The sequence below is a fragment of the Gopherus evgoodei genome, chromosome 11 (assembly GCF_007399415.2).
Source record: "Gopherus evgoodei ecotype Sinaloan lineage chromosome 11, rGopEvg1_v1.p, whole genome shotgun sequence".
NCBI lineage: Eukaryota > Metazoa > Chordata > Testudines > Testudinidae > Gopherus > Gopherus evgoodei.
Window position 1 is genome coordinate 34,664,951 of NC_044332.1, and position 27,476 is coordinate 34,692,426.

Consider the following 27,476-nt stretch of genomic DNA (forward strand, 5'->3'; position numbering starts at 1 on the left):
CTACACTGTATCTGAGCACATTCCTTTTAGCTAGCTGATGTTTTACAAGGATAGATATCGTAGACCAGGAAACTGCTGTCTTATGAATAATTCAGGAGCTTCTGTAAATATACAAATAAGGATATTTTTAGAATATCAACAGCTTTCTGTTCCTTTAAAACTATCATTTTTCATGGGAAACTGAATACTACAGTATTTCTGAAAATGCCCTGGGCATAATTTAGAGCAGCTCCAAAGCTGCTCTAAGTTACGTTGCCTGCAGGCAGAGGCGGTGGCTGTAGTGGACAAGAAGCTGGCAGAGTGCAAATCTCCATTTGGTCTGGCATGCACCTTTCTTTCCCTCCCTGCTCTCCAACAAGCTCATGCTGAAAAGGGTGGCACAAAACTGCCTGTACTAGTTCCCTGTGTGAGGATTTCCTGTGATGGGGAATCCCTGGCTGCCCCGTTAGGGTAGCTTTCCAAATGGTGCAAAAGAGCTGGAACCAGAGTGCTCATTGAGCTCATTGTGTTTGACTTGCAAATCATGTAGATTCTGGAGACTAAACAGAAGGTCCAGAAAAGGAGGAGGGGGAGTTTTGAAATGTTAAAGATGTTTTTCGCCAAAATGTCATTTGTGTTGACATTTTCCGGCCAGCACTAGTAGTTGGAGATAGGAAATCAGAGAACTCGATTTTTAATAAAATAAAAGCATGCATAGCTACGGTGATTTGCCAGGAGAGATTATTAGCACTAGGAGAGCTAAGAAAATGGATTGTTATACACTTCAACTTCTCGTTTGATTTAGCATGTCAAATTGGTTGTAGCAGTTCTTGGATACCGTCAGGACTGGAGGAGATTTCTCCCCAACCTCAGGGAAACAGACACACATGCTCATTTAACAACTAATTGATTTATTTAACAATACAAATTTTCTTTCTACTGCTTGGTTTAGCAGAGAGAAGTTGAGAAACAAAATTAGCTTATTTTTAAAGTTTAATTGTTTACACAAAACCAACCTTTACTTCAGTAAATATAAAATTTACATACACAAACTACATTAAAAAGAACAGAATCATGACAAACCAACAAAAGGATGGGAATTCAGAGAAAAGGACCAAATGTCTAGGAAGGATAGAGTGAGGCAATGTTAAGAAGGTATCCCACCTGTACACCTAGGTATTTGAAGTCTGATGTGTGATATGAAACCAAGTACATTAAAATAAGAATTACATCTCTTTTATAGCATATCTTTTGTGATTATAAATATCTGAATTCTGTAGTTCACATATTTCCTTTACTGGAAATTCAGTGGAGTGTTGTGCATGCATTCTTCTACGTACGGTGATCATCAAGGTCTTGGAAGTCTCTCTCCAGACTTCAGTTATCTTTTGTATGTAGCATTGTTCCTTGGTTCTTAGAAGCACGTTTCTTTGCCAATATGTATTATTTCTCACTACGTATAACGCTATAGTGAGAAATTGAGGTTGCGTTCAGCAGTGGTTCCCAGTACTTTGTTCACTTGCACTAGTTTATTACCACACAAAGATCTCCACTGTACTGGTCAGTTCCCTAACTCTTATTCCTTGTTGCCTTTCACAGCCCAAGCTCCAAATCCACCTCACAGCTCCTAAATATATCTAGTTAGAGATATATGGGATATATAGTCCTTTGAGCCACCTTGAGGAAACTCTACAAATATTTAGAGCAGAGCAAATGACACATGCTAAAGGCCACCTGACCCAAGAACAGGGATTTAACAGTGATAATTAACTTTGGATAATCTTCAAATTCTTCCACTGCTTTGATATTAAAACCTTGAAATTCTGCTTTCTATACATTTAATGCACAGAACATCTTAGTAATGGAAGAGCTACATCTCCAAAAACACAAGGTCACATAGGAGAGAATTACTTTTAAAACAGGAGCCAATTCGTAAGTTAGTTTTAAAGGGATCAATGAACACTTTAGCTGTACTCTATTACTCAAGGGTCATCACTACAGTGATCAACACCCTAAAGAGAAAATTAGTGACTGTACTTGTCAAACTGTATAGAACATACACTTGCATTTTTGTTGCACATAAGAATTCCTGGTGAGAAGTCTAAGTCTCTTCTAATTTTCAGTTTCACTTGCACTAATGCACTTTCCCACAAGTGTTTCCAATCTCTTCTCATATCATATAATCCCTGCCTAAATCTCCTCTATTCCTTTCTTTCCCAGAGAGCTGACAAAGCCTCCAAGAGGGCTTTGGAAGACTCTTTTCAATGGACAATAGCAGTTCTCTGGCTGGGCGAGCCACATTTTTTCCATCTAAAATTAAGAAATGAAGCCTCAAGCTATCAAGAGCCTGGCCCTGCTCCAACTGAACAAATGAATGGAAAACTCAGATTGACTATTATGGAAGCAGGATTGGGCCCATATGTATCCACAGTAACTGCCATAGCAACCTCTCACTAACTGCTCTCATTTTAACTTAAATAACCTTGTTAGTTTTAAAAAAAACCCCAAAAAACAGGAAAATATTTTCTGTTTAAAAAAAAAAAAATTCCACTGGAAAATGTTTACTTTTAAACAATCCATAGGTATACACTTAATAGCAAGCCTTTGCTTGTGTATATTAATTTACCAGATGATCCATCGGGACCTGTGATACAATAGCTTTGCATCATTGTTATATTTAAATTCACTCCAATTCTAATTTAAATTAGGAAAACAAAGAAACTGCTCCTTGGGGAACATGTTTATTGTATTTGAGATGATACACTGGGTGCTCTCTGAGCTACAAAGGGGAAAAGGAAATCCTTTCATTACAAACTGACAAAGGTAAAAGTTAAAACAGTTTTCACAACAGCATGTACCACATATTGGAAATAGATCTGGGTTTAATACAAATGACATAATTCCTAGTAATCTACAGCTACCTTTAATAACTTCATACAGATAATGAATTAGGCTAAAATGCACTATAATATTTGGTTGACTTCAGGAACAGTATCCTTAGTACATCACAAAATACATTTTGATATCCCAAAGAAGCAAGACTTGCAAGTAGGCTTTTTAAACATAACTAATCTACAGCTACAAAGTTCTACTCCTGATAGCATTTACCTTTTTTAGGGGGCAGAATCCCAGTCTTCAAAGGATAAAAGCAGAGAGTAGAATCAGTATAACATATACACAGAAGTCCGTATTGTAAAGGCTATAAAGATTTGTTGCACACTGTAAAGTTGCCTTCTGCACCCTCACAGAGCACAAGTAGTTTGTCATTTATGTTGCATATCTCTTGGTCCACTGTCTGGCTATCCTGTCATGTTCTGCTCTGTTGGTCAGGTACTGAGTGGCTATGCTTCCAACCAGAGGATCAGCTGTAATGGTTTGGGGTAAAAGGAGAGGAAGATAGGGAAGAAAAACAACATCAGAAATCATTCTATTAAAAAAGGAAAAACACTTTAAAAATTACTTGCTTCCCAGTACACTGTCTTTGTTAGGCCAGAAAATGCTAGGCTTTGTAGCAGAGGTCTTGACACACAAGCCATTTTCAAGAACAAACACCCAAAGCAGAATGAAGAGGAAGGATTTTAATCTGTTTTATCTGCAAGCGCCAACGTTTAGTTTATTTAGAAGACAAGACAGACATCTGTGTTTAATGTTATAGCTTTCATTTTAGCTGACTGTCTGAACAACAGCTACAGGCTAGGAGTTGTGTAAAACTAGAAAGCAACCCATGAGCCATTTGTGTCTGGAACTGCTTGATATTATGCAATGTATATATAATTCACACTTTTAAAAATGTTAAACTTAAAAAAGAAACTTCACATGCCACAGGAGGCCAAACTGCTCCTGTGCAGATTAACACATCACCAGTCAGAGGTGACAAAAGCATGGTCCTGAAAGATTTCCTCATGACACCCTTAAAGAACAGTTGGTTACTTCCAAGCTAAATTTCATACAGTCGCACCAGACTCTACCACCTCAACTGGAAGCCCATTCTCTGTAAAGAACCTCCTCACAGGTCCCTCAGAGTACGTCTACACTGCGAAAAACAGACCCATGCAGCGAGGGTGCAGGGTATCCAGGTCCCAGCAGGGCAGCACCAGGGAAAGCGCTCTCCCTCAGTCTCATTCAATTTGAGCTCTGGCTCCCTGCCCTGGTCAACTCACTCCCAACTCAACCCTTTAACAACTTGAAATAAAAGAGAGAGAAAAGCAGGGAAGCTGAAATGTTGTTTGTTTACAGGGATAGGATTTACCATTAACACTTCACCTTCTTTGCTTCCCCCTTCCTTTATTTGAAAACAACAGAATGTAGCTTCAAATGAACAAACATGAAAACTTAGGTATTTCATAGAGTAACTGTATGTACTAATTACAGCATTTTTTTATGATGCAAAGTGCTGGATGCATAATGCTGTGCATATTAATGAATTCAAGGCTCTTTCATGATAAACCCTTGACCAATCCTGCTCCCATTTAACCTAGTGTAAATCCAAAATAAATCCATTGATTTTAAAAGTATTGGGCCATATTCCTTCCAGTTTCACGGTCTTGAGTTGTTGAAACAGTCACCTCTTACAAATTTTCATTTTATTCTCTTCCTCTCCCCAAAAAATAGATTTAAGGAGGCTGAACAGAAGCTGTTTTTCATATAACGGTCAAGTGGTTAATGTAACGGACTGGTAGTCAGGAGATCTGAGTTCTGTTCTGGATTGTCCACTGACCTGCCGTGTATGCTTGGGCAAGTCATGTCAACTCTCTGTAACCCCATTTCCTCCTTCTGTAAAATGAGATAATGCTATTTACCCTCCTTAAGACGGATCAGTGAAAAGAGCCATATGAGAGCTAAGGGCTGAAGTGCAGATCTTGGCACTGGCTATGCAAAGGCTAGAAAATCTATTACAGGGAGCAATCTTGCCATGATACAAGTTTAGATGGATTTAAATAAAACAAGGGGTTTTAATCTCTAATCTCAAACATTTATTTTTAGAATGACAGAATTATTCAGCAGAGAATCATCTACTGAATCATTTTTTTGCAGCAAATGAGCAAGAGTTCATGCTTGGGTAAATTAGAATTTGCTTACCAGGATTGCAGTCTGTCAAGAGAGAACAAATAGACAGCAAAACCTTGAAATAGTCAAAGCAGGGCTCCAGTTGTCTTTCAGATATCCAGACAGATGACTCCCTGACTGTTGAATGTTGCAGTGATAGATTCTGGTACGGAAAGTAACCTAAAGTTACAGACAAAAATCATTAAATGCTATCTGTGAATAGCCTGTCCCTAGCTTTGGGTAGCAAAAGTTTTGAAGGATGCATTCTGAATGGAGCAGAACTTCTGCAGAGACCTTTCTCGTTCACTGCATATTTTGTAAAATGCACTTATTAAAGTGTACATTTTGCTTCATTCATTGTAACTCTGCAGGAGCTTTGGCCTCATTCACTGCACATCTGGTAGGTAAATCACTTTATACAGACTCTTTGGCATGCACACAGAGTCATACATAGTACTACAAATACAGCGTGTATTCAGTATAAAGATTATATGGTGTTTGAGTAACAGTTTGATCATGAGCAAGACTATATTACAATTATTGCAATGCATACATATGAAAAAATGGCTTGATGTGTATCTTAGCTTTGTCTTTTCCTTACTTTTCTGTACCTGACTGTGCAACCTTACTTTCTGTACCTAACTGTGCAATATTTAAATATTGCTTTTTAGGGAATGTATAACTATTGTCATCTTCAAAGCGTTTTGCATACTAAATCATCATCACATCCCTGTTAGGCAGGATTACTATAACACATTTCTACTGCAGTAAGTGCCATCATCCTTCTGTTTTAATTGATTTCAGATTAATATTTGTATAGTATGAAATGGTTCTGTGCATAACAAAATGAGTGAGAAATACTTCAATGCATTAGTTGCAGAAGGCACAGTTTATGGCAGAGATGAGTAAAACATCCATTTAATTTACTGTACTTTGGAGACACATCTGAATGTTTCATGAAACTCACCCAACTCACATAATAGTATAATCTTGATGTGGAATTAGAAATATTCAGCAAAAACTCTTCGTCGTTCCATGAAAACAAACTTACGTCAAAGAACATTATGGTTTGTGTTTTGTGCTTTTTGGGAAGTCTGAGAATGCATTATTCTTTATGTTGTGCCCCAAGGAACCAACATACATAAATAAATAAAGACACTTCAATGTGCAGTGGCAGTCAGAAAGGCAGATCTAATCAGTTTCAGTTACACTGACATTTTATAATAATGGATACTATCATAGGATTCTTAGCCAACTGGAAGGTATAATGTAACATTTTTTTAGTTGAATTCATTCAGTTCTAATATCCTTTCGTTTTGTTACTGTTTGCTATGAAACTTCTGTGTAAAGAGAAGATATCTTTTATTGGAATTAGTTTTTCACCTATTACTAGGGCTACCAGATAGCAACTGTGAAAAAAGGGGACAGAGGGTGGGGAGTAATAGGTGCCTACATAAGAAAAAGTTCCCCAAAACGGAACTGTACATTTAAAAACGGGACATCTGGTCACCCTACCTATTACATCTGACCAATTACTTTAGAATTATCACTCAATTGACCACTAGGAAAGCTGGGGAAAAAAAACCAGTATGAATTGTGAAGCAGACATATTTCTTGAAATTGTTTGCCAAGATTTTCAAAGGTGGTTTTGGGGCATCTTTTAGGACACCTTAAAGGGGCCTGATTTTCAGAAAGTGCTGAGCACTCATCTGAAAATCAAGGCCTTTCTCCAAAAATCACTAGTCATTTTTAAAAATCTTGGTTACTATAAATAAAAACCTTACCCTTACCTTTGGTGGCTTGAATTGGATAATCAGAGGAAATGTGATATCCAGGAAAAAAACACCTCCTTCATATACAGAACCTGGAGGTCCAAGTATAGTTGATCTCCATTCATAAATGTTATCTCCTTTAGGGCCAGCACTATTTAAAGAGAGAAGGAGAGAGAATCAATTGTACCTCTGTGAATAACATCTGCAGTGATTAACTTTTTACCAGTTTTATGTTTAATATCAATCATTTAAATGACTTTAGCAGGTGCCAAGCTTCTCATTGACTTCAGTGGGGGATTATTGCTTAAAACTAGGCATTGTACATAGGTACCTAGCTGAATCAGGACCTTACTCCTTTTGAATGTTCTGGCAATGTGGTGGATTCATTGGACCATCACTGTATTAACACAATTTCCTCTTTGTGTTTTGGAGTATTTAGCTGCAGTAAGCTTCTGTGTTCTGTCCTTCCAGTTGCATGGAACATACATATAAAAAAGAAATTATACCTCACACTCACTCACTGGCTCTGGGGCACTAGAAAAAAATTGTCGCAATTTATATTAAGGGCACATTTATGAATAGTTTATAAAGGGTTAATATAATAAACAATAGATGTTTTGATAAGTGCGTAATTGATTTAGAGATTGTTAGGTTCCAACAAGTGAACAGATTGTTTGTTTTTGTTTGTTTGTAACCATGGCTTATAGCCAGCTATAAACACCATCTATGGATGTGCTTATACCCAACTGTAAAATATACTACTCTAGTCTGTAATATCTATTAACCATTTATAAAATTATTTATAAAAGTACCTTAAAGTGTGATTAACGAGTGTAGTAGTGTTGAGCTGTTACATGTTTACTGTCACTTGTTTAGGATAATATAGAGTAAAATTTTGTACTGCCTACACTGGAAAGTTTAAGGTTCTCTTGTGGGGGAGGATAAGGAATTTAATCTATTGTAATAGCACCCCCAAATTAATAGGAACCCCATATTTATATATTTGTGTTACTACATGCTGTATATTTTAAAAATGGTTATATTACAGACATTTTCCTCAGGAAGGAAAGAGCATGTTATACAAATTTTCTAGCAACTGAATTGATGTCAATATTACAAAACTGTTTATGAAATAATGAGCTAGCACTTTCCCAACTGCTGGGATGTTAAAATTAATGCTATAAAAATCTGAGAGTCCGTCTACATCGCTTCACAAATATCCAAAACAAAACCCTTTCTCCATTGATTTAAAAAATATAAGTAAGTCTCTACAAAACCATAATTTAAGGTAATGTTTTGATTTTACATTTGCAGATTCCTCTCTTGATGAGATCCACACTGATGGCTGTGCAGAGTAACATAGCTTGAGAAAGTGGCAATACGAGCACTCGTGTCTTACTATAAACTAGTTTCTTTCCTGCTTTAATACGCAAAAGAGGAACTTTTTCATCATCATCATGCATCCACATATCCTGTGTCATAAACATGGAAGGCATTTTAGCCTAAGATGACATTCAGAGAGAGCCAAATGCTGATTTTAATTATGAATTCTCTTCTAGTTATAATTCATAGCTTATTCATTTTTGTTAATCAGTGACTGTTTTATGTATTAAATAATTAGTCTGTTTGAGGCCTTTTCTTTATATTGCAAAAATAATCAGGAATTCTAGCTAGCATTTTAAAATAAATTTTAAAAATAATCTCCGGTGGTATTGTAGCTATTGTCCCTTTACCAAAAATAAAAGTAGACAGCTTCCAGGTTATAATTCTTAACTTTGTTGAAAAGAAATACTACGGATAAAATTTGGGCCTGTAAACCTTGACCCATGTCCTTTTGATTTGTATTGCATGTACAAAGGAGTTTAACAAAAACTGCAGATAAATTTTAGAAGAAAAAAAGTGAAAAATGTGTAGGAGGATGCCAAGCAATAGTTCTTAATGTTGGAGTAAATTGTTTGTACCTCACATCGCTATTGTAGATTATTCCATTCATGCTTTCTAAAAAGCAATTAGCATAAGAACTAAAAATACTGGAGCAATAATGATAATATTTAAAACCCACCCAGGCCACTGAAAAGTTTTAATTAATTCTTGATATTCATCAGGCTTATAGCTAATTAATATTATGCTTGGAAACTAAATTTCTATGAAGCAATTCAATTTCAGCATTAGTTGTCCTAATGGTTATTTTATAGTCTAATGCAGAGGCTAATGTTCTTGCCTCATGTGTTAGCTACCTTTCTCTCTCACCACTCTAAAGGCTGGATGGCATTCAATCAGATTAATGAAATAGCTGAATTACAAGAGCGACATATTTCAGCCAAATTAATCCGTCACAATTAAGTACTGCTATGGCATCTAGCTTTGAGCCAATCTGGTAATCACTCACCATCTCAGAACAAGGCACCTATCAGTTAATAGCCCAGCATCTAAGAGCAATAACTCTCCATTTAGTATTTAGTGTTATCTTCGATGCTACTATTAGTCCTATGTAAAAGGATAAGGTTACATGTGGGGAGGAGAATGCTGTTTTGAAGGTTAGAATATTCTCACCTTTATAAGAGGGGAAGAAAGTGCCCTATTGGTTCAATATTCAACATCCCTCTACAGCTGAGAAAACACTGCTACAACTTCAGAAATAAGATAACACTGTAACAGTAAATACACTCAAAGGAGAAAACTGTTAAATCAAAAGGTTGGTCATTGCATTATTTTTAACTGAGGTTTGGGAAATTTGTTACAACAGTTGGAACAGTGCCACGTGCTCCAATGGTGTGAGAGATACTTTAGCTTCACTAGTGACTGAAAACACCAGCTATTGTGACATTATTGATATGTGGAAACCATACTAAAGAGTGTAATACACAGCTAAGACAGCACAACAGGCTATTTCAATCAGTTTTTTTTCTACAGTACATTCAAGCACTAAATACTGACAGCTGCTGGCTAAATTTACCAAGCTACATTTTATTCTTTTCTCTACTGTTGAAAAAGCAACACTCCCGCCTCACAGAGCTGATGGAGTATGACTGACACAAGGATCAGCAAATCAGAGACTAGAACCACTCACAATAGGATCAGGGCACCAAGAATCCAGTGATTAGAGGGTTGTGGAGAGCACTGGAACCCAAAGTGCCTAATTCAGCAAAGTGTTTAATCCTGTGTCTTCAATGTAAAAATGCAAGTAGCCCCATGGCCCTGATTCTCCACTAGGTCAATATGCAGCTTAGAGATAGTGGAGCACGGTGGCTGCAGGGAGCCAGATGCAGCTCGCTGACTAGGTCTACTCAGCCCTGGCAAAAGCTAAGGGACAGCCTTCACCTAGGCCAGTGGAAGATTGGGAGTGTGGAGATTTGCTCTGGCACACAGACATCTAAGTATTCTAGCTATGTAGCATATCTGTGCAGTTAATTGCTACTGTCTTGCTGCCCTACCACATTAGTTGCCGGCACATCCAAAATTCAGTTTTGCAAATAGGCTAAAAAAATGAGACAAAGGAACAAAGCAATCACATTTTTTTAAAGTGACAAGAAATCTATGCTTAAAATTTACAGAAAATTTTATTTTATAGGTTAAAAAAATTGATTAGTGCAATTAGAGATTTTTGCTAAAATAAAGTTAACCAAAACAGCTGCTCCTTAAATACCTGCTGCTTCACTGATGGGAAGGACTGTGACACAGGGCATGTCTACATAGAAGCTGGAAGGTGTTATTCCCAGTCTGGGTACCATACATGGTGCTAGCTCTGCTCAAGCTGCCTAAGGGCAAGTCTACACTCCTGCTTAATTTGATCTCACTTACATTGTGCATGGGTGTGGAAACATCCCCCCGCAGCGAGATGAGTTTCACTGTCTACACTGGTGCTATGTTGGCATGAGACACTCTCCCGTTGACAGAGCTTACGCTGCTCACTGAGGTGGAGAAATTACACTGACGGGAGAGCGCTCTCCCATTGGCATAACATGTCTTCACCACAGTGGTGCCGCTGCGCCGAAGTAGCACTGTAGTGTAGACCTGCCCTGAGTACAGTCTTGCCCGACCTCCAGGTACAAACAAAGAGTGGCCAGCCCGAGCCGCCACAGCCACTCTGCTATTTTAAGGTGCTATCATGTGCATGTTTACCTATGCTGGGAATTACACCTCCCTGTAGACGTATCCCAAGACAAGACAAGGGACATATACGTATCTTATCTGAATGACAAGCGGAAGCAATATATGTAACAGAACCTCAAGATGAGCACACATGGCAATCAGGGTACTGTGTATCCTATGCCTGTAACCATTGCTCTCCCGTACTCCTTTCCTGGCCATCCTTTTCTTGCAGAGCATCTAAATTAGGGCCTTGTCTATACCAGTCTTTTCTCCCTAAAAACTTCCTGCCAGTGCTAAACCATGCAGCTCTAGTGTAGAAAAAGTGCCAGCAGTTTTATTCTCATGTCTTCTACATCTGCTCTGGATGAGTTAAGTGATGAACACAACTGCAGGAGCCTGGAGACCTATCTACACCAGTACTTCCATCAATGCTATGTGTGTGAAGTTGCCACATTGGCTGCAAAGGTGGAAAACTTTGAGAGAAAAATGTTAGTGTGGATACATCCCTTGGCCCTGATCCTGCAATGAGCTTGGTCGGTGCAGGGGACTGTCTGCACAGAGACAGGGTTTTAGTGCTTGGTTCTGCACCACTGATGTCAATGGAAGTAGGAGCAGGCTATTAGCTTGTAAGTTCCTTGGGACAAGGACTTGGTCCTTTTTAATGATTCTGTAGAGTGCCTTAGGATACTCTGGGACAATTTGAAAGTAAACACAAATACAATTTCTAGTATGAATTTGATCTGAGATTTGTAGCACTACAAGACCAGTAAAACAAACGCATTTCTCGTCAGAATGCACCTGTCCTTCCTTATAAAGTGTGAGAGTTTGTACAACACTTGTCCAGAAGGTGGGACTGAGCCTGAGATTTCAACAGCTTTCCCATGATTGTACCGGTTTTGGACAAGAAACTGAAAACAAACAAGACTTGTAATTTCTTCTACTCTTTTTAGGATTCTTCCAGTACAAAAGAGAGAATTCTAGGAAGCTTTCTGCCATCAAAGCCCCAATTTATTTAGCCAAAGACTGGCCAAGGATTATTCATCAATACTGAGGTGGCACTTTGTTTCGCAGGAACCTTCAGCTAGCATAGTTTACAGATACCACCATTCGGCTTGATTAGTCCTGATAATGATGTAGATTTTTTCATGGAAATACAGTTTGTATGTACTGGGTTTTAATAGTAATTTGGTGCAAGAGTAGTTGGCATTTACCAGTTTATTATGTACATCAGTACATATAAGGGAAAATTATTTTTATTCATGTACTTTTTATTTAATGTTAGAATTACAACCAGAATGCTCCAATGTGCTACACTCTTCCTCTCTAGCTTTGATTACCTCTCTTAGCCTAATGATCAGGATTCCTTGTTACAGTTCACTAAATGCATTCAAACCTCCCACCTGGAGCCAGTTGCAGGAACTTTGCCTAGGACAATAATTTCTAACTTAACTGCTGCAAGTGACAGTAAAATACCATATATTATTAAGTAGTCTTCCACTGACAACACTTCTCATCTTAAATAATTAGACCTAAAATTTAGGCACGATTCATAATTTCATCATGATGGGGTTGGGTAAATAAAAAGGAAGGGGTATGTGTGAAGGTAATTTACAGCCACTTGCACAAAGTCAACTCTATGCTGACCTTAATTATGGGAGGTAATGGGGGGCTGTAATATGCAAAGGTAATAATGAGATTAATAAAGGAAAAAAAGATTGGCTGAATACCAGGAAAATGTCCAAACAATGGGATTTGTCAGACTGTGCAACAGCCTCCTAAGACAAGCTCTTATAACTACAATGGATACAGGGTGACTGAAGAGACCTTTCCAGTCTCTGACTGGAATTCCTGCCCAGCCAGGGCACTGAAAAGTTAAAAAAAATTCAATAAAACAAGATACTACTCTATAGCCCCACCATGGCTGCTGGAGTGGTGCAACAGCCATCATGCTGATGTCAGTGGAGGCTTCCCCCAGCATGTGGGAATCATTGAGTGGCATAAAAGCTACCATAGCAATTCCTATGCCACTCACCTTTTCAGGCATGATTCCTTTACACTCTGTATAAAGTGCCATGGTTAGAACAGCTCTAATTCGGGGATCCCCACATGTCAGAATGGCCCTTAGGATGCCAGGTAGAGGTTAGAGTGAATTTAAGACATTCTGATTTATGATGGGGAGTGGCCTTGTCCCCAGTCAGCTTCAGGCAGCCAATTAAGCTGCAAATAGGGCATATTTAGGCTGTATGGAGAATGCTAATGAGAAGGAAGCTCACCTGTGAGGGAACAGGCACAACTTCTATAAAGCCAAGAGGCTAACCACAGTAACTCAGGTGGCAAGAAGGAGGTCTGCAGTCTTTCTTCCAAAGGTAAGGGAGAAGGAAGGGGGGGAAGATATAGGAACCCATGAGATAAGGTTTAAGCTAGCAGGCTTAAGAGGGATGGGTCTGACTAAAAGACTGATAAAGGACAAGCATAAAGAAGCATGGTAGGGAATAATCTAGGCAAGAGAGCAGTAGGGTTGATGAAGTTCTAGACTGTAACTGATTGCTGTAGGGCCCTGGACTGGACTCTGAACTAGAGGGCAGACCTGGGTTCCCGTGCTAACCATTGCAGAGTGGTATTGCTAGGGCAGTGAATGGGAAGACTGCCTGAGTCACTGTGGGAGTGATTTAGTCAGGACAGCAGGTGTGAGGACTGAATGATGCTGCTTGTGCAGAGAGACTTTGATAGAGTCTCCTAGAAGGGAGAACCAGGATGTGACCTGACCTGGCTAGAGGCTGAGTCATGAAGCAGCTGTACAGCGATTCCATAAGTGATAGGAGAGCAGCAATGGTGGAAGGGGCACTGACCTGGGCGGAGCTAATGCCTAGAATTGCCAGAAGCCACTGAGTGGTGAGTACAGTACCCCTTCTGTGGCGACAAAGCCCTTTTTGCAACCTTTGCTATGTTCCATAAGTGATGGCATTGAAATGTGTCAAGAGTAAAACTTCTGGGAATTTCAACCCTGAGATACTTAACAGGGACCCAGCAGGAATGGAAGTGAAGTCAGTGCGAAATGCATTCATTATTTACATTTATGGAGATTTCTAGAGTACTTAGCACAGTATCTGAGTGCTCATGTGTAGAGTCCTGCATGGATATAAAACTTGTGTCTGCATTCAATCTGCAGACATGGTCCACAGATATAAATAGGCTATCTGCAGATTTGTGGGGCTCTACTTATGTCCTCCATACACAGAACGCTATATGGCTTTTATTGACAAGGCCCTGAGATGCAATTTTATCTCTACAACAGCCTAACTTTGAAAGACTGATAGTTTTTTTGCTGACATAGGACACATTTTTAGAAAAGCAGGATATATACAGTAGAACCACAGAGTTACAAACTAACCAGGCAACCACACACCTCATTGCATACTTCCAGTTCTAAATCAGGCAACAGCAGAGAGGGGGGAAAAAACAAATACAGTATTGTTGAACATAAACTACTTAAAAAAAAAAAGCAAGTTAAAAACAATTTGACAAAGTAAGGGAGCTGCTTGTGTGCTTGTTTTATTTAAATTAAGATGGTTAAAAACAGCATTTCTAAGCTGCATAGTAAGTCAATGCTATATTAAGTCAAGGTTCAGTTGTAAACCTTTGAAAGAACAACCATAATGTTTTTGTTCAGAGTTCAAAACAACCTCTAGTCCCAAGGTGTTAGTTACTCTGGAGGTCCTATTGTGTAATGATGGATCTAATCAAAATGCCTTTTTTTGGATAATGTATATTTAGGAAACTAGATTTGAAGTAGTCTTATCAGTTTCTGCTTTATGTTCAAAAGTTCCAGTCCACTGTGAGCTTTATATTGCTGTAACTGTCATTTTATAGCTGATAGTTCAGTGGCAAATGCCTTTTGCCTAAACAAGAAAGATTGTTTACTGCTCTAAAACATCCATAAAGGGAGCATGTAATTGAAGATGCATGGAGTCTACTTTACTGCACAAACCCTTGCTTTTGTCACTCCTTAAGTATATCATGCCCTTAAGCCTAAAGTCTAGAAATCACTGCTGGAAAAGCCTATTTCTTTGGGCTTGTCTACATCAGAAAGTTGCAGCGCTGGTGAGGGAGTTACAGCGCTGCAACTTAGGAGGTGTACACATCTGCAGGGCACCACCAGCGCTGCAACTCCCTGTTTGCAGCGCTGGCCGTACTCCCGTTTTGTCTCGGGTGTAGAGGATCCAGCGCTGGTGATCCAGCGCTGGTAATCCAATGTAGACACTTACCAGCGCTTTTCTTGACCTCCGTGGAAGGAGGAAGCCTCTGGTAATCAAGCTGGTCTCCTTCCCGGTTTGCTCTCTCGTTCCCGGAACCCCGAGCAAGCAGGTCTCCTTCCCTGCGGTTTGCTGGGTGGCTCCGGGAACGCGAGAGCAAACCGCGGCGAAGCTGGTCTCCTTTCCCGGTTTGCTCTCTCGTTCCCGGAACCCCGAGCAAGCAGGTCTCCTTCCCTGCGGTTTGCTGGGTGGCTCCGGGAACGCGAGAGCAAACCGCGGCGAAGCTGGTCTCCTTTCCCGGTTTGCTCTCGCGTTCCCGGAACCCCCCCTTGAAGCCGCCCAACAGCGCTGCAGTGTGGCCACATCTAACACCACTTGCAGCGCTGGTTGCTGTAAGTGTGGCCACTCTGCAGTGCTGGCCCTATACAGCTGTACTAATACAGCTGTAACAACCAGCGCTGCAAAATTTTAGATGTAGACATGGCCTTTGTCTTATGGATCTCCCGCTAATTCAGGCTTGATTGTGAAGTAGCATAGAACTTGTTCCTGAGTATTTTAGTGCTGCAGACAGAAACACTCATTTTTTAGACAATTAAAACTGCCAACTCTAAACTTCACTTCAGTTAAAGAACACAGCATTGTAATAAACACAGCTGGGTAATTTGTTAATCATTTGATATTGCTGTCAAAGCTATACTATGGAGCTACCAAGTAATGTATTTTGGAAGGCTGATAGTTTTTCTCTGCCAGAAGACATGGGACAAAGAACCATTCAATTAATTCCTTGCTACTGTAGCTCAGCCTTACTTTCACATTTGTATTTGAGCTAGTTTTTAATCCCATTACTTGCTAATGTTAATCGTAACCAGGTTCAATCTTTTTTCCAAAACATACAGAAGAAATCCATAAAGTTAGAGTTCTTGCCATTTTTCTGTTGGGCAACACAATCCGGAAAAATTTAATTTGGTATAATAAAAAATATTGAGTTTAAGCCAATTAGTGCGTTGCTTCATTGTCACTAACAAGGGATACAAAAGTCATTTTAATCTACCCACCAGCAACAGACTTGTAATTAAACATACTCTACCCTGGGGTAGGCAACCTATGGCATGCGTGCCGAAGGCGGCACGTGAGCTGATTATCAGCGGCACTCACACTGCCTGGGTCCTGGCCACCAGTCTGAGGGGCTCTGCGTTTTAATTTAATTTTAAATTAAGCTGCTTAAACATTTTAAAAACCGTATTTACTTTACATACAATAATAGTTTAGTTATATATTATAGACTTATAGAAAGGGACCTTCTAAAAATGTTAATGTATTCCTGGCATGCAAAACCCTAAATTAGAGTGAATAAATGAAGACTCGGCACACCACTTCTGAAAGATTGCTGACCCCTGCTCTACCCAAACAGTACATAGTTTTATAATTCTGACAGCTCACTTATTTTTTTTCAATGTCACAGAAGAGAAATCCAAATAGTGGGATCTGTGGTCATTAAAAGACCTACACCAAATCTGAACTTTGACTAGTTTTAAAAAAATAACTTGAAATCAACATAAAATTCCATTAATGCTACAAGCACGTGTTTATAATAAATGTCTTTTAAAGAATAATTTCCCCTCAAAAACTTAGTTTGAAAAGTAAAGGAAAATATTCCTGCTATTTCAAAACATTTTGTAATGGGCCAGTAGCTCACTTTGCTACAAAGACAATAAAATGCCAGTTCTCGTGTCTCCTTACTATCAACACTGAACTACTCTGAAATCTTTCTTTGTCCAAGTCTGTGAAAGCCTTACTGTCAACTCAAGGGCATTTCTGTGTGTGCAATAATTTTTGAATGCAGCCTCTGATCAATTCCAAAGCATGTTCTAGGACAGAGATGGGCAAACTATGGCCCGTGGGACCTGCCTGCCCGGCCCCTAAGCCCTTGGCCCCTCCCCTGCTGTTCCCCCTCCCCCACAGCCTCAGCTCACTGAGCTGCCGGTACAATGCTCTGGGTGGCAGGGCTACGAGCTCCTGGGGCAGTGCAGCTGCAGAGCCATGGCCTGACCCAGTGCTCTGTGCTGCGCAGTGGCGTGGCTGGCTCCAGCGAGCCTACCTGTCCTGGTGCTCTGGGCTGTGCGGCTGTAGTGCTACCAGCTACCGGTGCTCCAGGCAGCACGGTAAGGGGGCAGGGGAGTTCAGGGTGGTGGTGATGGTGGTCAGGGGTGTGGACAAGGGTTGGGGTGGTCAGAGGGTGGGAAACATGGGTGCAGGGGTTCCTGGGGGCAGTCAGGAAGGAGAAGGGGTGGCTGGGGGGAGGGGGAGAGTCAGGAATGAGAGGAGGGGTTGGATGGGGCAGTCAGGGGACAGGGAGCAGAGGCGGGGCAGGTGGATGGGGCAGGAGTCCCAGGGGGGCCATCGGGGGTAAAAAAACAGGGGGAGGTCGGATGGGGGTGTTGGCGGGGCCACATCTGGCTGTTTGGGGGGAGGGATAGCTCAGTGGTTTGAGCATTGGCCTGCTAAACCCAGGGTTGTGAGTTCAATCCTTGAGGAGGCCAGTTAAGGATCTGGGGCAAAAATAAGTACTTGGTCCTGCTAGTGAAGGCAGGGGGCTGGATTCCATGACCTTTCAAGGTCCCTTCCAGTTCTAGGAGATAGGTATATCTCCCAAAAAAAATCCAAATTTTCAAATAATCATGTGATGGGTTGGATCCCTTCTGATTTGCTGAGATATCACTGATTCTACTTGTTCTGCCAGCATGGGCTCCCTTTCATAGAAGATTAGGGTTGGAGGGGACCTCAGAAGGTCATTTAGTCCAACCACCTGCTCAAAACAGGACCAATCCCCAGAGAGATTTTTACCCCAGTGCCCTAAATGGCCCCCTGAAGTATCAAACTCACAACCCTGGGTTTATCAGACCAATGCTCAAACCACTGAGCTATCCCTCCCTGCTTTAACCTGTCTTGCTGAGTCAGGGTCTCAATCTCCTCTAATACACACACAGGCAGGGCCACACCCAGCTGCAGATCCACTTTGGGAAGACTCCTCTTAAGCGACTTGCTCCAGCACTCAGATGTCCACCTCCCTTGGAGTGCAGACCCAAAGATACTGTATGACATTTGCCCCCTCCCTCAATGTGAAGAGAGGTGTGCACACTTCTTACCCCCACAATTAGAAATTACAGAAACTGGGTTTAATAAACAAAACAATATTATTAACTATAAAAGGCAGATTAAGTGGTAAAAGGGGTAACAAACAGAACAAAGCACATTACCAAGCAAATGAAATCAAACATGTAAACTAAGCTATTTCACTAATGAAACTGGTTACAAATAGTATTTTTCACCCTAGATATTGTTGCAGGCAGTTTGCAAAGCTTCTGTGGTTCAGAGTTCAGTAATAATCCTTTTCCGACTAGAGTCCTCTCTGTCTGGTCTCCCCCCTTGCCTTCCCTTTTGCAGTCTTTCTTCTTGGGCAGACAAGCCAAGGAGAGGAGGGGTCCTGTTTACCTTCCTCTTCGCCCTTAAATAGGATTTACATAAGGCGGGAATACTTTGTTTCCCAAACCTGCCCCCCCCCTTTCCTGACCCTGTAGACAAGACTACCTGATCCTGTAGTATCACAGTGTCCGGGAGTCAGTGGCAGTATGGCGCATCCACAAGAATGCCAAGCTTTTCACAGCTCATTGCCCTACCTGATGGGCCATCCACCCCGTCTGGCTTTTCCATTGTTGTACCTGAAGCGTTAGCAGTGGGTGTCACCCAACGTAACATAGTTGAAATATAGATACATAGTCAAGATTCTTAACTTCAGATTCAGAAATGACACAGGCATACAAACTAGATAATCTCATTCAGTAAATCATAAGCTTTCCAATGATATCTCACATAAGCCATCTGGCATAAAGTATATCTGTTATGTCATTCATATCCTAAGCATAATGTCATAAAGAATATGGAATGACATCACAAAGCAGTCTCACTGAAAATGTCCTTTTTAATTAAAAAATAGCTTTGAACATTTAGTCCATTTACAAGGTTTGGTGTCTATAATCTATCAGTCAGGGTGGTAACATGAGTAGCCTGATTTTCAGGGGGATGAATCTCTGAAGTCACTGGAAGTTGTCAAAACAGGCCACTCATGCATGTACCTAAATGTGGATTTAGATGCCTAACTTTTAGACGCCAAACACTGAAAAAAATTGGCCTAAATATTTAATAAAATATTCTACACATTCTCTTCTGCTGATCACATTAACAACTGTAATTAAAAAAAAAACCAAAACACTATGCATACACCAGAATATCTGAAACTTCCTTTTCCAGACAACAATGCAAAACAACTCCACCAATGAACAGAGTGTTTTCAACACAAGACCCACACAGCTCATTACACAATCACCCTAGATTATAGTTCAGGTCCAAAGGCTGATTCCAGGAATAAATAATTGAAAGCTGTTACTATTGTGGAAATATCACTGTATCCTGATAAGGAAAAAAAATGCAATGCAGTGAACAGAATTTATTTTGGGACTTTGTGAGAACTCAAGAAAGAGACAGTCGCCATGAAGTCACTCTTACTGATATTTATCTGTATCCACATGTCAGAAAATCAACACCCTAGATTCTTGGTAGTACTGAGGAAGGATTGTGCTGCTCTACTTTCGTTGCAATGTCATGTTGATACAATTACTTCGCTCTCTCTAACAACCTTTATATACAACAAACATCTCAATTTTTGACCTCAAAATCAAACTGTTGGCCTAACCTAAGGGCTTGCCTACACGGCCCGCAGTTTGGACTATGCAAGTATGAATAGCAGCAAGGCTCCAAAGTGCTGCACTGTAACTCCCCCATGTAGACACTGTAGCCATGACAGATTAATGTAATCTTCGTCAAACTGGATTATGTTAATACAAACTAAACCTTTTAATTAACCCCTGAAATGTCCATGTGAGGGAGTTACAAGCAGCACTTTGGTGCATGCTGCTATTCACACCCCCGTAATCCAAACTGCAGGGCAGAGTAGGCACAGCCTTAGTCAATTAGTGGTTTAGTTGTCTTAGGCCACGTCTACACTACAGCATAAAATCGAAATTATTAAAACCAGTTTTATAAAACTGCTTTTACAAAATTGATTTTATGCGTCCACACTAGGGCACATTAATTCGGTGGTGTGCGTCCATGGTCCTAGGCTACCATCGATTTCCAGAGCGGTGCACTCTGGGTAGCTCAGTAAAAGAATGAGACCAATAACTTCGATTTCCGTCCACACTAACCCTAAATCAATATAGTAATATCGATTTTAGGGTTACTCCTCTCGTTGGGGAGGAGTACAGAAATCGATTTTAAGAGCCCTTAAAATCGATTTAAAGTGCCTTGTAGTGTGGACGGGTACAGCGTTAAAATCGATTTAACGCTGTAGTGTGGACCAGGCCTCTGTCATGTAGGGCACACTTGCATTTATTTAATTCTATTCTTTTGAAAATTCTTCCTCTCCCCCCTCCCGCGATTCATTTCCACATCCAAGACTAAGCATGGATAAAGTTAACAAAACAGAATAGAGAGAATCTCAATTCATTGGATAAGTCCCTTGAGGCCATAACAATCTGAGAAGCATCTCTCTGAGTAGCAATAAAAGGCTGGACTCGTCAAAAATAAAATGGTCTCTCCAAACAAAGAGGGCCAAACAGCCTTTTACCATTCGTTCTAAGAGCTATTTTCCCCCACCTCCACCAGCTAGCCATGCCTCAGTGAAGCTGCATTAGTTCAGTCTTTATAAGGGTTAACATAGGCTGGATAGAATAGTTTGTGGGAAATCATTTTCCTGGTAGAGCTCTTCCTTGTTAAATATATCCCTCAACAACCGATTAAAGTAGGCAATTGTGTGGGAATTCTGCAGTACAAATCTTCTAACCCTTTTAAATCCACTTAGTGCTCAACTATTTGAGGTGATAAGCAAGGAGGTGTGAATTTCTTCACATGCTTGACCTTTTTCTATCTTCCCAGAAGCTTCCTGTTACAGTCCTTCTGCTTCTCCTGTTTACAAATCACATATTCTATTCCGTGAACAGATGTTGTTTAAATCTTGCTAGTTACTGATTCAGTCATTTATCAACATATACATTTTTTGAAGTAGGAACAAGTTATAGTTTTCCTGCTCCAAATCCTAATCATTGCAGCCTATATCACTAATCACTCAAGAAAAACAGAATAAATATTAAATAGACTCTTGCCCCTGCAGACACCACCTGCTTTCACAGGTGAATTGACACCATCTTCACAGTTTGATCAGAACCTGACTGAATAAGTACAGCTATCTAATTTGTTAGGGGTCTATGGACGGAGGAATTGAATATCAGCCTAATCCTTTGCACTGTATAGCTGATTCCCTTCATATTATCTCCTAGAACCTGTGATGGGGTGTCCACCCCACACAAGATTGGAAGGGGTTAAGATGGTCCAAGCAGGCCAATTTAATTCCACGGGCTGCACCTCAAAGAGCCGGTAGCTAACTGAAAGCAGGCTCAGCTGGGCAGGAACAGGTGAGGCCAATAAGAGCCAGGTAGCTGGGAACAGAATGGGGCTACTGCAGGGATTGGGCAGCCACTCTCTGGGAAGAGGGTTTGGAACTGGTACACCCAGAGAGAAGGGGAACCTGGGGGGTAGGAAGCAGTCCAGAGTAGGAGCAGTGAGGGCGGAGAGTGTAAAGCCCAGAACTGCTGGGTTAAGGGTCTCTGGACTGGAACCTTGAGAAGAAGGCGAGCCCAGGTTCCCCTACCAGCCACCAAGAGCGTGCAATAGAGCGATGAGGACAGTGAACTGGAAGACTGCCTGAGTCACTGTGGGTCAAAGGATTCAAAGGACTGTACCCCGGAAGGGGGATCACTGAATGATCCAGCTGGAGGGCTAAGTCATGAATAGGACGCTGTGGTTGCTGGAGTGAGATGGGCTACAGACCAGAGAGAAAGTTGAAACAACAGCATGCAAACCATGGAAGGGGGCATCTACTGTGAGAGCTAATCCCTAGAATGACCAGGATGATGTACCAGCCCAGCGGTGAATGGAGCACCCTGTGACAGGATCACCCCCACTGCAGTCCCTACACTACACTATTCTTCCTCCTGCAAGAGAGCAGGATGGAAATCAGTCAGCACTGGTGGCAGATGATTGTTGCTGCAGTAACCCCAGGAGGTCATCTTCCCTCCCCTCTTCTGAATGAGCTGTCTCTACACTTGTAGCTTCTGCCATTCTGGAGAGCAAGACCAGACCAGGAAACTGGTGAGAGAACCCAGGTCTCTTACAAGTTTGTGCAGAGCATTAATCTTAAAAGAAAAAACTAACTGATTCTTAATGACCTAGCAAACCTGGAAGCCCAAATGAGTGTGACTATTTTTCACCAAAAACTGAAATACACTTGAAATAAAATCTAATTACATTTAGTATATCTGAGCCAGTTGCCAGTGGTTACCAACTAGATGCAAAGGGAAATCCAGATGACAACAGAGATGCACCAGTTTTCTGTAAGTGACTGTAGTAAGTATCCACTTGTTTTAATCATAAAAATAACAAACTCGTTTAGACATTTATCAGATACAGTAGCTAGCTCCTAAATTTAAGCATAGGGAAATACCATGCTGTCTCTGACACCATGTGGCAAAAGCTGGTAAACTCTGACACTTTCTTTTAATAAGACTCACCTTATTGTAACAGGAAGACTTTTTTTTGAAATAGCATGTCTGACACAGGGGCTCTCAGACCACCTGTAGCACGAACTGCAATTTTTAGCAAGTACATTACCATAACGAATACACATGGAGGTACCAATCTAAGTTAAAGATTCTGTTTTCAAATTCATCCTGTAATGTAGCTTATGCTGATAACCGCTTGTGACCTTTTTGAACGTTCAGATTGTTGGACTTAGGATATCTCTGCTCAATTTCCTTCAATAAGAGGAACACTCTCTGCCTTATAATGTGTGACAAGAGCCTGAGGTGGCACATAAGAATGCTCTGAAGCTCTCTTTGATGCCTCAACACAGTTTCTTGACTCCTAAAAGCTTCAGAGAAGAGGAATGCTTCAAAGCTGTCAAAGCTTCAGTCACTTTTTCTTAAGTGAATTTAATGTTTCAAGACTGACAGTACTTGAAAATGGAAGCCTTCTGTTGCTCTACAGAAAAGTGCACCATTGGCATCAGCAGTGAAGATTCTCCTCAGCAGTCCACGTGCTTCAGGACTGACAGTGGAGGGACCAAATTTTTAAGTTCTTTAAAACAGACAAAAGGAAGAGCCCTGTATACTGTACATACTCAGCATATAGCTGTAGGTAGCAGGAGTTTTAGTTAGTGTTTGTTATGTTGGCTCTTCTGATGGGGTTCCTTTGGGGAAAAACAAACAGAAGTTACCTGATGACTTTTTGTCACTAGTTAACTGAATAGAAGAAAAAAGAACAAGGAGTGGCACCTTAGACTAAAATTTATTTGGGTATAAGCTTTCGTGGGCTCCAGCCCACGTCATCGGATGCATGCAGTGGAAAATACAGTAGGAAGATGTATACACAGAACATGAAAAAATGGGTGTTACCATACCAACTCTGAGACTAATTAAGGTGGGCTATTATCAGGAGGAGGAAAAAAATTTTGTAGTGATAATCAGGATGGCCCATTTCAAACAACTGACAAGAAGGTGTGACTAAGTCTCGCGCTGAGATCCACTCATGTAAAATGCTGTGTAAGAACTAGGTATTATTGTCACACAAACATCAAATATCCATGGCAATGTGCTCCAACAGACAGGCCAGGGAGTAAGAAACTTAAGATTTTTTGCAAGCTTTGCCATTGACCCTGGGCAAATCATTTCACCTCTTTCTGCCTGTTTCCCCTCCCACCCTTTGTCTGCCTTATCTAGTTAGATCAGGGGTGGGCAAACTTTTTGGCCTGAGGGCCACATCTGGGTATGGAAATTGTATGGCGGGCCAGGAATGCTCATGAAATTGAGGGTTGGGGTATGGGAGTGAGTGATGGCTCTGGCTGAGGGTGTGGGCTCTGGGGTGGGGCCATGAATGAGAGGTTTGGGGTACAGGAGGATGCTCCAGGCTGGGACGGAGGGGTTGGAGCACAGCAGCGCAGGTTCCAGGCAGCACTTACCTAAAGCAGCTCCCAGAAGCAGCCTCATGTCTCCCCACTGGCTCCTACACGGAGGTGCGGCCAAATGGCTCTGCACGCTGCCCAGTCTGCAGGCGCTGCCCCTGCAGCTCCCATTGGCCATGGTTGCCAGCCAATGGAAGCTGCGGAACTGGCGCTTGGGGCTGCAGCAGCACATAGAGCTCTCTGGCTGCCCCTATGTGTAGGAGCTGGAAGCTTCCGGGAGCTGCGGGGAGACACGCCACATGCAGAGCAGGGCAAGCCCCCAACCCTGCTCCCTGGCGAGAGATCAAAGGCTGGATTAAAAGGTCTGACTGGCCTGATGCAGCCCATGGGCTGTAGTCTGCCCACCTCTGATTCAGATTGTAAGATGTTTTGGGCAGGAACTGTCCCTTACTGTGCATTTGTACAGTACCTAGCACAATAGGGCCTCATTTTTGGTTGTGGCCTTTAGGCTGCGTCCATAATACAAAATTTATTATTATTAATGAAAACTGAAAATTCCCCCATCTAAATTTATTTATCTCAATGTAATTACCTGATCTTAATCCACGTATGACCTCATTTTGTATACAACAATGAATTCTGGGGAATTTAAACACAGCAGACAACTATAAGAATGGTCATACTGGGTCCATCTAGCACAGTATCCTGTCATCTGACAGTTACCACATGTCTCAGAACGAATCAACAGAACAGGGCAATTACCAATGATTCATCCCCTGTCATCCAGTCGCAGCACCTGGCGGTCAGAGGCTTAGGGATACCCATAGCATAGGGTTGCATCCCTGACCATCTTGACTAATAGCCACTGATGGACCTCTCCTCCATGGACTTATCTAAGTCTTTTTTGAATCCTGTTATAGTTTTGGCCTTCACACAATGCACAACTTGTGGAACTCATTGCCAGAGGATGTTGCGAAGTACTTCCTTCTGTTTTACTGTAAACCTGTTTCCTATTAATTTCACTGTGTGGCCCCTAGTTCTTGTGTTATGTGAAGGGGTAAATAAAACATCCTCCTTCACTTCCCCATACTAGTCATGATTTCCTAGACTTCTATCATATCCCCCCATAGTCACTTCTTTTCCAAGATGAATAATCTGTCTTTTTTTAAATCTCTCCTCAGAGGGAAGCTGTTTCAAACCCGTAATCATTTATTTTCCAGCTCTAATTTAACTTTTTTGAAATGGGGCAACCAGAACTGCATGGTTCTAAGGTGTGGGTATACCATAAATTTATATAGCAGCATTATGATATTTACTGTCTTATCTATCCTTTTCCTAATGGTTCCTAATATTCTCTTAGCTTTTCGACTGCCACTGCACATTGAATGGATGTACAACTCAGATCAGAAATATAAACCCCTATGAATTAGTTTTAATACTAAAATATTACAATTCAGATATTTGAGAAAATATAATGCATCATGTGCATGTACGTGTGTATTTATAAATAAAATACATTGTTGTAGTGTAAAATGAATTTTTATTATGTTAAACACCTGGGAAATGGCTGAATTGTTCCATTGCAGACGGAACACTGTATTCAGAAAAAATAGTTTCAGAAAAAGCAGACTGAAGAAAATGTACCTTCCTTTGAAACCTTTGAGCTCTTTAACAGTGTTTAATTTAATGAAATAGCTCTTTGAGATGATTGTTATATGTTGGGGCAGCTGTTGAAGTGCACCACATTGAATGGTACATATTCCGGGTAGGCATGAAAGTAGGGCTTCAAATACACAGGACTTCACTGAACAGCTTGTCAGCCACAGCAGAGCATCAAGAGGCACTTTCAACAGCTAAGAAGTTAGTGGCCAACAGAGAATGTTGTAGTAGAGCTGTTATTGATGGCAAGAGACCAAATGCCCTACATGTTCATTGCACCTTCTCTGTCATGAATTGGGGCTGTATCAGTACAACTTGTGAATTCTGATTGATGTGAAAAATGGCTGCCAGGAGTGTGGGTCCATACTGCTAGCAGGCACATACCAGACACACATGGGGGAAATAATTAAAGTTAATGACTGTATTTAACTCTCAAAGGTAACACTAAAAAAATGCATTCCAATTTTAGCTTCACCCTCCTGCCAAAATGGGAACTTACCAGTAGAACACAAGAGACCAGGAGAGGGGTTAAAATAAAAAGACATAAGAACAGGGCAGGGTCAGAGAGGAAACAAAGGTGCTGGGCAGCAGAAAGCAAGGTCATAGTAGCTGGATAAGGGGCTACAGCAGGGAGCAGACTCTTTGGGGCAAACAAAGGCTCCTGCCCACTTTCTGGAGCTCAGATGGCCCCAGGGATTCTGGACAGCCCAAAGAAAGCCCTGGAGTTGTCAAGAAACAACTTGTTTAGGGTTTTGTATGATCTGTAGTCTCCTGTGTGTCACATGATTAAGTATAAAAAGCGTTGGGGTATGTTTACAGAGCTGACGTTAAAGCAATGCCACGATAGCACATTAACGTGGTTGTGTAGTCGCAGTTCCAGTGCTGGGAGAGAGCTTTCCCAGTACTGCAGCACTATCTACACTGCTACTTCACAGCACTGAAACTTAGGGCTGGTCTACACTAGGGGGGGGAAATCGATCTAAGATACACAACTTCAGCTACATGAATAGCGCAGCTGAAGTCGAAGTATCTTAGATAGAGTTACCTACCATCCTCACGGCACAGAATTGACATCTGCGGCTCCCCCTGTCGACTCCGCTACCGCCGTTCATGTTGGTGGAGTTCCGGAGTCGACAGGAGCTCATTCAGGGATCGCTATATCGCGTCTAGATGAGACGCGATATATCAATTTTCTACCTGCCGATGTAGCCTTACACGCTCCCCGAGTGAAGAAAGTTTCAGTGCTGTAAGTGGCAGTGTAGACGAGGGTGTGTGTGTGTGTGGGGGGGGTGGTGTGTGGACTGCCCTTACAACAAGTGCATGCCCCTAAGAGTTAAATTAAACCAGGAGCTTCAAACCTTTTGAGTGGAGAGCTGAGAGAGGGATATGTCTAAGTAACTGGGTATCTCTATCAGTGCTGGTCCTGGGGCCTAGGGCAGGTGGGATGACAACAGGTAGCAGACGGTCAGGACATGTGGCAGAGAGGCCAAGAGAGGAACCAGTGCTGCAGCTTGCTGAGACTCTTGTCATAAACAGATAGCTAAGGGTTAATGTCTCTTTCACCTGGAAAGGAGTAACCTGAAATACCTGACCAGAGGACCAATC

General features: G+C 41.3%; 1 protein-coding gene across 1 annotated transcript in view; it reads right to left on the bottom strand.

Moving 5' to 3' along the window:
- Positions 1-2,706: 2,706 nt before the first annotated feature.
- Positions 2,707-27,476, bottom strand: part of UBE2E3 (ubiquitin conjugating enzyme E2 E3) — an 83,709-nt gene continuing 58,939 nt past the window's right edge. The window contains 4 exon segments of the mRNA XM_030580627.1: positions 2,707-3,344; positions 5,059-5,106; positions 5,109-5,205; positions 6,816-6,948. Of these exon segments, the coding sequence (XP_030436487.1) occupies positions 3,247-3,344; positions 5,059-5,106; positions 5,109-5,205; positions 6,816-6,948 (376 nt within the window). The 3' untranslated portion in view covers positions 2,707-3,246.